The sequence below is a fragment of the Carya illinoinensis genome, chromosome 12 (genome assembly GCF_018687715.1).
Source record: "Carya illinoinensis cultivar Pawnee chromosome 12, C.illinoinensisPawnee_v1, whole genome shotgun sequence".
NCBI classification, from domain to species: domain Eukaryota; kingdom Viridiplantae; phylum Streptophyta; class Magnoliopsida; order Fagales; family Juglandaceae; genus Carya; species Carya illinoinensis.
Window position 1 is genome coordinate 18,322,960 of NC_056763.1, and position 12,027 is coordinate 18,334,986.

At 30.3% G+C, this 12,027-nt stretch overlaps 1 protein-coding gene across 1 annotated transcript; it reads left to right on the forward strand.

Moving 5' to 3' along the window:
* Window positions 1–5,597: 5,597 nt before the first annotated feature.
* On the forward strand, window positions 5,598–9,401 carry LOC122289305 (putative disease resistance protein At4g19050). Its single transcript, XM_043096293.1, has one exon. The coding sequence runs from the start codon at window positions 5,598–5,600 to the stop codon at window positions 9,399–9,401; it is 3,804 nt and encodes a 1,267-aa protein (XP_042952227.1).
* Window positions 9,402–12,027: the final 2,626 nt, after the last annotated feature.

Consider the following 12,027-nt stretch of genomic DNA (forward strand, 5'->3'; position numbering starts at 1 on the left):
CATACCAATTCATTCCGTACAACCGTTTACATCCCGCTTACATGTGCCGACTGCATCTAGCATTTCTCTTACTATATATATGGGTTCATTATTAATATAAAGCTTGCTTAGAAATAAATATTAAAAAGTATTTTTTTTTTTTTCCATACTTATTACTGCTTGGTGGACACGGCCCAATGAAGAGAACTAGCTCCAAAGAATCCAACGACGGAAGACGAGATTTATCGAACAAGACCAGGCCTTGGGAAAACCAACCACTCATGATTGAACAGAAACTGTCGACCAATAATCACGAAGATAATAACCAGGACGGCCCAAGGGCAAGGCCTTAGGCCACTACCTAAGCCCCATCATATGGAAGGAGGCCCCTGAAATGAAACTTCTGGTGCTTTTCTTTTTTTATCTCAAAAAAATTGGGGGGAAAAAAAAATCATTTTGTCCAAAAAGAAACCAAGTAGTAAAGGGTACGAAAGTTGACAAAAAATGATTAAAAAAAATTTAATGGGTTAGATAAGCTTTTGCCAGTTGTGAGAAAAGACAAAAAGCCCTATAAATAAAGCAAAAGTGGCAAAAAAATAAAAAAAGGAAAGTTCACTCGGACAAGTTTTAGCCATTATATATATAAAAGTCCTACAATTATATATATATATATATATATAAATCCCACAAAAATAAATTCATTAACAGCATAGTTTTATATATTATGATATATCTATTTTATAATAAAATTAATTTTATAATTTAAAGTACTATATCAAATCATGTCAATTTATAAATTTATTTTTATAAAATCTTTTTACGAGTAAAACATTTCTCATTAACCAATCCTAAATACAAAAACTTGATCAGAAGTTTTTCATCTTAGAAAGTCAGATGAATCGTTTTAAATAAAACTTAAAACATTTCACATCATTCTTTCTGTTGGAACACTTTCTAGTTTCTTTGAGCAGAAGGCATTCCCTTGAACTTTCTTCGTGTTGGTTGATTCGTTGCTTGTCCGATTAATTAATGCTTCTTTTCTGCTTATTCTGGTCCTATAATATTTGGTTTTCTTATAAACAACCACAGATTAAAAAAACATAATTTTCCTTTATTTTGAATTGTATAGCTTATTAGTTTCTATTTTGGTATTATTATAGGGACGGGCCTACAACAATGGTTGGGGTTTTGAGAAGGTCGGTAGAAAATATTGAATAAAAATATTATAAAATTAAAATATTGTCATATAGTTTTTTAAGAAATTTAAAAAAGTTGTATAATTTTTTATATTTTGTTTGAAACTTTGAAGTTTAGAAAAGTTCTAACAATTATGTAATGAATAGATGAAAAAATTAAAAATTAAAAATTGTTTATATTAAAGTGTTACCAAACGAGCCCTTAATCTCATATTAAAAAATCAAAATTTTCGTTTATTTTTGAATTGTAGAGCTTATTAGTTTCTATTTTGGAGTTAAAAAGCTGCATGTATGGTCCCGAAAAAGCATAATTCCAAAGGGATGGGCTCTACATGAGTTCCTTAAAGGCGTGGCAATTGTAAAGGTAAATTAGTCTTGAGTGTTAAGATTGTTTGCATCATGGGTACTCTTCATATTTTCAGATCTAATGTAGATGCTTATATTGCCTATTTAAAGAGGAGAACCTAAGATAACCTGTTATCGCCTGCCGGCTCCCATTAATACAAAACTACTCGTCGTTCGTACAAATGCCGACGTTCAGATATAATCCTCTCCCATGTAAGTTTTCTGATATTTACTATAAGAAAACTTCTATTCAATATCTTTACACCACACATTATATATAAAATACCTATATAAATAGGCACGGATCACATAACATATATTGTTATTCTTGTAAATCTGCCTAACAACAATAAATGTTCTATAAATTTTATAGGATTCATTCATTTTTTGAGTCTAAATCCTCAAATTAAAAAATAAATAAATAAAAAATAAAAAAATTGCATCAAGGTTTTTGCAAATATGATTGAAATAGTGTTTGCTCTCGGTACATATTAGAATATATAGTTGTCTTGGTTTTGGTTGCTTGTCTTTATGCTATTTTCCATTTTTACCTCCAATTCAGATCAGACTATTTATAATTTATATATATATATATATGTGTGTGTGTGTATTTATATATAATTTATTCATATATAGACTATTATTTTAGAATATAATTTATATATATTTATATATATAATTTATTCATATATTGACTATTTCGAAACAATACACGAAACGGTACCGATATCGAAATATTTTGTTCCAGTAACTTAACTGGTACGGTATTCAAAACGTTGTTTTGGATATATGATTGAATACAGTATTTGCTCTCAACATTCAGAATAGTTGTTTTGGTTTTGGTTGATTGTCTTTAATCTATTTTCCATTGTTGCTTATGTCTCTCACAAGTATTGATTCATGATGTGTTTTGGTTAAATCAAAGTGTGTATCTTTTCTTTATAGATTTTGTTTAATGAGAGTTGCTTGAAAGCATATAGGAAAATGACAGTAGGATTATCAAATATGCTCACTCATATATATATATATATATATATATATTAATGGTTAAGGAATTGACCATTAGTGAATTTATATTTTTTTTTCCTGTAATGGTTAAAGATATTTAAAAAATAATTAAAGGAAAAACAAAAACTCATTTGTACTAATGTATATATTTGATGTACATATTTGATAGTCATCCTAACATTGTCGATACATATGTATTGCCACGTCGTACAAATAGTTAACAAGGCAAAAATCATTTCAACAATTCGAACTTCAATAAGATTTTAAAAAATAGTAATGCTAGCTAGCTACAATCTTTAAATGTAAGTTTTGTGCATTTTTTTAAAAAAAAAATATTAGTTCTATTATTAAAAATAATTTTTTATGTGAATTTTATATTTATTTATTTTTTTAAAAAGTGTGCATGGAACTTATACATTCTAAAATTACAAATATCATTTCTCTTTAAAAATTCGAATATGAAAAATAAATCAAAACTAAAATATAAAACTATCTTAATACAAACAATAAACATTCATATAAAAGCAAAAATAAAAATAAAATAATAGAATATTAATATTTTGAGAAGTAATGCTACATGTATTTATAATTTTACAAATATTTTATTGGCTTTTATTTTTAATTAAATTTTAAATTTCAAATTTCATAATCTTCTCATATCTAACACATTAGCATTAATTATTGTTTGAGTAAAAGTTATAACTATAAATAACATTTTCCTGTTTTGAGATATTATTCTTTTAAGAATAATGCTATAATTATGCCCATTTTAGTTCTTTCCTCGATGAGTTCTATTTATGGAAAATGATACAATTATAATTATTTTTTATAATTTTTATCCAGCTATGTATTAAATAAAGAATATTTTTATAAAATAACTTATAAAAATAATATCATTTTTAAAAATTATAATTGTATAAAAATTATAAAAAATAGTTGTAAGTATATAAAACTGGTAGGCAAATTTTCTTTTGTTTTTTTGGTTTTTTGGTTTTTTTTTTCAAATATTTTTTTAAGCTTATTAAAAATTATATATATAATGAATGGAAGTCCTGCGAGTTCCTCTTTTATATATATATATATATATTTCCATAATTCCATCAGGGTCTTTTCTGTTTCTCAAAACCTAATTTTTTTATTTTTTTTATTTTTTATTTTTTTTTTGGAGAAAAACTTTCAACATGTAAGTCTGCCAACTCTTTTTATAAAAATAAATAAATTTGAGATTTCTAGGGCATTACTATTTATATTTTTATCTCTTATTGAGAAGTACTTTTAAAGGTCCCGATCTAATTGCTCTTGAATGTTTTTGAGATTTTTTATTTTGGACGATATGGAAACTAAGGTTTGTTTCATGGAAGGAGCTGTATAATTTGACTGAAAATTTGAATCTTAATGAAATCTTAGGGTCATCTTGATATTTGGAGTATTTTACAATTATATAAATATTAGTGAAATAATTTGAGTTAAAATGTTTTATTTGATTTTTAGAAATAAGAGAAAAAAAAAGTTAATTAAAAATATTATAAAATTAAAAAAATTGTTTGAATAGAGTTTTTTAATATTATTTTTTTTTTGTAAAAATTGTATTGGTTTTTTTAATTTGTTTTGAAGTTTGTAAAAAAATGTATTAGCTTTTATGTTTGGATAATTATTAGATGAAAAAGTTGAAGATTTGAAATTAAAAAGTTTTTTTATACTTGAGTGATGTTTGAGAATAAAATTATGATAAGTTTTGACAATTTTCTATCTCATCTCTATGTCCAAACATTCTCATAAGATTGGGTTTGGATGCTGAGATGATTTCAGATGATTTGAGTTGATCTGTCAATAGTACTATTTTATGGGTCTCATTAAGATATAGTTGAATGTAAATAGATTAAGATATGTTTAAAACAATAATAGTATTTTATGGTCAAAGTTCAAGAATAGTTAGCCAAAATAGGAGAAAAATAGATATGCGAAACAACTCTTATAGTATTTATTATTATCCGCATAAATTATATGGGTACGTAAAAATAAATATTGTGAAATACTAAAAAGGCTATAAGAGTTTGGATATCAAAATCCTCATAACTTATCTCATTTCATCTCAATATACAAATACTATAAATACTAACACTCAGTTTCACATCTTTAACTTTTTCATTCAATCATTATAATTTTACCAAACTTTCAAATAAAACAAAAAAAATAATTCAACATTTTCAAATGCTAAAACAAAAATTATATTCTAATAATATTTTAAATTTTTTTATTCAACTTTTTCTCTCTCCTTTCCCAAAACTCTATAAAACATATTAACTCAAATCATTTTACTACTATTTTCAAATCATTTCATTACTATTAACAAATCATCTGATTATATCTCACTATCCAAATTAAGCCTAAAAACTCCCAATCCTCGAAGACGACGTAGAGATAACCTTTTGGTACTGAAGTGGGATATCAAGTTTGCTTAGTTCATCGGCACTTGTTTCGGTTACCTATTAGTATTTTGTTTTCATTTATAACTTTAAGGTTGTCTAACCTAATATTCCGAGCATATAATTTTTCTTTTTTTATCTCCTAAATAGAATGATTTTGTTATAACTAGAGTGACTCATGAGTAAGAGGCAATTTTTTGTTATAATATTTCTTTATTATTTGTTACGAGAATTGATTCCTTCTCGTTGCAAATGATCTTTTTGTCGCAAATACTTCATTAATGAATAAATTATCTTTTTCTTATGCAGTAACTCATTCAAGAAGTAGAACTTTTTTTTCTAAGCCAAGAAGTAGAACTTAATTAGGAAGAAAGTAACCATTTGTAGAAATAATATATAGTTCCTTGAAAGTATAATTTCAACAATTTAGTTACAATGTAGAATTAGATGGAGATTTTTAATGATTTACATAACACAAGATGAATGATGGAAGATAGGTTTTCTGGCTCATATTGGCTTTATATTCCCCTGAGAGCTAGGCGCGCATGCAATTTTCGTGGTTTTATATTTTTCTCTGTGTTTTTCTCCTAAATTTATATTGTTTTTTTTTATTGTTATTATTGCATCAACCTCGATTGCCTTGATGAGTAAAGCAGAACAAGAAAAAGTGTTCGAGAATATAATGAAGCAGTTTGAGGACAAAAAGGTGCAAACCATTACCCTGGTGGGGGATGCTGGAGTAGGGAAAACATGGATGGCTAGACAGATCAATAATTTTATCATCAATTGTGAGAGTAGCTTTTATTGGGATCTTTGGATATCTATAAATAGAAAGTACGAGAGAAGGTTCCTTTATGATGTCCTTGCCCATCAATTGTCCGTACAAGCAAGTACCGATGATTATCTAGAAAGCAATGTTAGAAAGGAATCAGAAGAGTTGGTAGAGAAGATAACTAAGAAACTCGAGGAAATGGGAAGCAAGAAATCAGAAGTGTTGGAGATAACTAAGATGCTCAAGAAAATGGAACTTAAGAAATTGGAAGAGTTGGAAAGCGAGATAATTAAGAAGCTCAGGGGAATAGAAAGCAACAGATCGGAAGTGTTGGAGATAACTAAGATGCTCAGGGAAATGGAAAGCAAGAAAACGGAAGAGTTGAAAAGGAAGCTGATAATTGAGAAGCTTAGGGAAATGGAAAAGGAGAAGCTTCAGGAGATGGCAGAAAATGAGAAACCTGGAGGATCAAATACACCATTTCTTTTAGTAATTATGGATGGTATTTGCAATAACAGTACTACAGTCGATACTTACGAAGAGAGAACTAGGGCTGAATTGGAAAGTCTACTGCCAAAGGAATCAAAGCTCAAGTTTTTAGTCACAAGAAGAAGGGACAAAATGAGCAATGAGGAGATAATATTGAAGAATGGGGAAGTGATCATTGAGATGGAGCCCTTGTCGGAAAAAGAGTCAGGGACTCTATTTATGGAACTTCTCAAAACTTCAATTCCCAATCGAGAAAGCTTTGAAGCAAGTATTAAGGAATTTGCCAAAAAGAGCAATGGTTTGCCAATTGCAGTAGTCAAATTGGTAGCAGAAGCCTTAAATCTATCAGGAGCAAATGATCTAGAGCTTTCAAAATTAGAAAATGCTCTGAAAGAAGTAGCTAATTATGAGGAAGCAGATCAATGCATGAGTTTGCTCCTGCGCTTTGCAATTCACATGTTGCATGGAAGTGATCATGGATATTGGAGTACCCCAGGCAACGACACTTTGGTCAATTGCTATTGGCATAGCTGGGAATTCGTAAGCAAACATGATGCAATAGATTACAATGTGTTGATATTCAGTTGGATATTGGAAGGATATTTCGGTTCTACTGATCATATTAAGCAGACATATGAAGAAGGGCATCGTGTGCTGATGAAACTAATAGAATGTGGGTTGCTGAAAATGCAAGAAGATAATTTTGTTATGATGGAAGAATTGGTTCTTCCCATTCCTGATTGTCGTCTTGTTGGATATGAGCAAAAATCAGTCCTGGGATTGACTCGTGTTCTTGACGAAAGCATTTGGAAAGGATTAGGGACACTTGCACCTTCAGATTATATGATAAAGACAACGACAAAAGAAGATAAATATATTTCCACTCTCCTCATTCATGGAAGTCGTCTATGCAGGGAAGACCCAGATTTATACTTCAAGGAGAAGCTGGGACTCCAAAATCTTGCCATTTTCAATCCGAGATTCGGGTCATTCCCTCCATTATTGTCTAAAATGGAAGAGCTTTGTGTGTTGATTCTCAGAGGTTGTGATCAATTGCGAAAGATTGATGACATCCAACACTTGAAATCACTGGCAGTTCTGGAGATATCTGATGCTAACTTCTTAGAAAAAATCAGTGACGATCTTTTTAAGGAAATGACTAATCTTCGGACCCTCAACTTTTGTGCAATCTCCATCAAAATGCTTCCTTCCTCTCTTTCCAACCTGAGCCAACTACGTTGGCTCCTCCTCAGGAGGTGCCCTTTTCTGGAAAGCTTACCAAATCTAAAAGTACATACAAATCTCGAGGTACTTGATCTTTCTGGTTCTACATCTTTGCTAAAGATTACAGACAAAACCTTTTCCCATCTTAAGAAAATCCAATTCCTTGATTTTTCTCATACCTCGATTAAAAGACTCCCATTCCTTTGCAACCTTGGCAACCTTGAAAATCTCACTCGACTCTTGTTGCACGACTGTAAGTTAACTATATTGCCTTCCTTTATTTTGGAGAAACTCAAGATCCTTGATTTGTCCATGACTAAAATTAGAAGTCTGCCTTTCGATTTTGGCAACTTTCCAAATCTTGAGCTGCTTGATCTTTCTGATGCCTCCAAATTGGTTACAATCCCAGAAAATGCCTTTGAAAACATGGTTTGCCTCCGTCATCTCAACCTATCAAACACTAAACTTGAAAGTCTACCAAAAATATCCAACCTTGTTAATCTTCGACAGCTTTTTCTAAAGAATTGCCCACTATATAAATTGCCAAAAATGGAAGGAGTTACAAGACTTGAGGAGCTTCATCTTTCTAATGCTTCTAGTCTGGTTGAGATTGAAGATCAATCATTTGATCATCTGAGCCATATCCGTCATCTTGATTTCTCACACACCAAAATTAAAACTCTACCATCACTGGCCAAGCTCAATAACCTTCATTCTCTCAACCTTTCAGGAACAGGACTTACACTACCTTACATTGCCAATCTCACCAACCTCACTCAGCTTTCACTTCGAGGTTGTTTAGTCCCAAATCAATCAGAGCCAAGTTTCGGAGAACTTAAAAAGCTCGAGGTTTTGGATCTGTCAGGGACAGGAATCACATCTCTACTAACATTGAAAAATCTTACCAATCTCCGGGAGCTCAAGTTAAGAGGCTGTTCGAAATTGGAGCAGCTTCAACATTTGGATTCGCTTGCTAATTTAGAAGTTCTTGATTTGTGGGAGACGGGAATCAAAAAATTTCCGAACGAGATCAATGAGCTGACTCATTTAAAGCACCTGGATCTACCAAAGGGTTTTCTTGACTTGCAGAAGATGAAGCACTTGCCAAAGGAGCTAAACTGGAATGAATGCTACATCTTAGAGCCCAAATTTCACTTTTCTATTTTCCCTGAGCAAGGCAAAGCTGGGGATATCCATTGGCACAAAGTTGATCCTAACTTTAGAAGAATCTACTTCAACACTCTATCTTTCCCTGGGGAGTGTCGCCAGTATTTGGAAATTGTTGGGTTTGATTCTTTTCTTGCTGGGGTTGAGGATGCACTCCAGAAAGCTGCATATATATCTTTGATTGGAAATAAGTTCATCACACGATTATCAGATCTTGGCGTGGAAAATGTGCATGCAATGAAAGGTTGTTGGCTACAGAGGTGCACAGAAATTGAGAAAGTATCTTTGGGAGAAGAAACCGAAGCCAAAATGGTGGGAAATCTGGAGATTTTGTGGGCATCAAACCTTCCCAAATTGAAGCATGTATGTAGCGGGATACAACCAGGCGGGGGCTTTAAAAATCTTACAGAAATGTATCTAGATTGTTGCCCATTGCTTAAATTTGTCTTTCTTTCTTCCCAATTCCCGGAAAAGCTTAAGATCCTCCATCTCAAATTTTGTGAGGATTTAGAAAGACTGTTTGAGCCGAATGTCTTGGATGCTGATAAAAAATGGAGTTTACAAAAACTGAATCTGGTGGAACTGCCCAAATTGACTGGGATGGGGGTGCCAAAGTCCAAGAAGATTCGTGATGTATTTCCATCGCTGGAAGCAATCAAAGTTAAGGAATGCCCAATGCTAGAGATCATGTTAGAACAAATTGAGGAGGCAGGTGGACGTGTTGAAAATTCTAACAACGTTGAAGAACATTGGTACGAGAAAACTCCAACTAGGTCCATTTATGGGCAATGTTGATCTTCCTAATTAATTGCTACTTAATTCTGGCTATCTATTTTGGAGAATTTCCTTTTCTTTTTCTTTTTCTTTTTTGTGTTGTGAGTGAGATTTGAATAATCACTACTCTCTTGTAGTCTATGTTTAATTTGATAGATATACAACAATCTTTATAACTCTTTTTACGTACATTAATTATATTTTGAATGAAGATGATCATTTATCAAAAACACCGTTCATTTATCAAAAAGATTGTACAAATCTTTTATGGGAGATGGGAAATCTAATCTTCACTTTGCAGTAAAATGTCATGAGAATGAAGGAGGTGGGTCTTAAGCATTAATTTATGTAACTTTTGATGCTCTTTCCTTCCACACCACAAAACAGCCCTTAAGTTATGCAAATTGAAGCTGCATTTCTCATCCTTTTCTTTATTCACTCAATCCCTTCAGGCCAAAAGATAAAAATAATGGATTATATATTTATATATATATATATATATATATAAACATGGCGTCAGCCATGTGGACTCCATGAGGGAGATGAAAAACTGTGTTAGGTGCAATTAATATTTGTCAGTTACCAGGCCCCACAATGAACTCAATTTTGAACTAGATTCAAATGGTATAAACCGTGTGTTTGGATGCTAAGAGCAATTTGAAGATAAATTACACTGAGTCCAGTCAAGGAACCAAACGAAGCCTAAAAGAGACCTGGTCTATATTTCAAAATTTTTTCCTAAGGATTTTTTTGGATATTAAGAATATCTCAAAATAACGGTTAGTATTAGTAAAATAATTTGTTTATAGTAATGAAATAATTTGAGTTAAGACGTTTTCTTATATTTTGGAAAATGAGAATGAAAATTTTGAATAAAAATATTATAAAATTAAAAATTTGTTTGAATATAATTTTTGTTTTGAAATTTGAAAAAGTTGTATTAGTTTTTATATTTTGTTTGAATATCTGGGAAAGTTTTAATGATGAGTAATGCTAGATACAGTCGTAAAATGCACAAACACCGTGCAAGCATTTTGAAAAATAGTGTGGTTCATTATTAAAAACTTAGTTTTTTATCATGTAGTCTCATATTTACTCAGTTTTTTAAAGTGATTATGTGATCCTTGCACATTTCACGATTACAAATATTATTTCTCTTTAATGATTAGGTACTTATTAGATGGAAAAGTTAAAAATCTGAAATTAAAAAGTGTTTTGTATTTGAGTGATATTTGAAAATGAAATATTTGATCCTTAGAACAATCGTGTTCCTGAATAAGTTCTAAATCTCAAAAGTCTTTCGATTTTAGATTTTCAACTTATCATTTAATCATTACATGATTACTATTTAAATACAAAAATTAATATAATTTTTACAAATTCTAAAACAAAAAATAATTATAAAAAAATCATATTCCAACAACTTTTAAAGTTTATCTAGCAAATTGCTTCATTTTTTTACAACACCATCGTATTAGTTACAATGAGGTGTTTTACAAGATCTCCATAAGCTCCTCATGCTGCAATATGTTATTATTGAGTTAAGATGTTTTATTGAGTTAAGACTATTTCACTATTATTTTCAAACTATTTCACTACTATTTATAAATATTTTAAAATATTCTTAGTATTTAAACACGGCTTAAAATAAAATATCAAAGTATCTTTTTATTATTATTAGTGCTTGATAGTCCCAATCATAAATGATATTTACAGTCATAGAGTACATAAGAGCTGCACACTTGTTATGAAATAAGTGAGTATATATAGGACCCATATAAAAATAATAATTTTTTAATAGTAGACTCTACTTTTTTTATCAAAAGTAATATACGGCGTTTGAGCACTTCATGACTGTATTTAACATTACTTATCAAATAATCCAACAATGAAATATGAGATTTATTGAGCAATGAAAATACTCAAGAAAACATCGAAACACGTACAAATGGAATAGAACGTGTTTCAATTATGACACACTTGTGGAATAATAAAGGAAGATTATTACGTAGATCGAAAGCATAGATGATATAACATTCTCATCCTCATCCTATATTATGAAATGCCATGTCATTAAAATTATATATATATATATATAACTATTTGTCATTTCCCAAACGATTCTTTACTTGGTTGAGCACAAAGACACTGCATAAGTATGTTGTTACGTATAAAAGTTGGAACACTTTCTTTGAGCTGAAGGCATTCCCTTGTAGAAAAGGAGAAGTTTGGATTCTGATTTCTTTCTTTAAACTGCAGCAACTGAACATAAACATAGTGAAAAACAGTACTTGTCCTGCTGGTTGGTTGTCTTCTTTGTGCTGTTCCTTTCATTTCCTTTCCTTTTTTAGAACAATTCTTTAATATTGTGCATGGTGGTTGATTCGTTGCTTGTCCGATTTATTTCTGCTTCTTTTATGCTTAATTAATATTCTTGCCCTAAATCAGCCGTCTTCCTATAGATCATTTTCTCGATGCTTGATAAAGTCAAGAAAATATGGGTCAAACTATTTATTTAATTTCATTTTTTTTTTTTTACATTTTTTAATTGTGCTTTTGTAATATTAACAAATATATATATATATATATATATATATATATATATATGTAACATAACAACATTGATGAGGCAGTCATGTTTAATATT

What these genes read in the sequence shown, in the direction of transcription:
- LOC122289305 (XM_043096293.1), top strand. Translation starts at nt 5,598, where the DNA reads ATGAGTAAAGCAGAACAAGAAAAAGTGTTCGAGAATATAATGAAGCAG.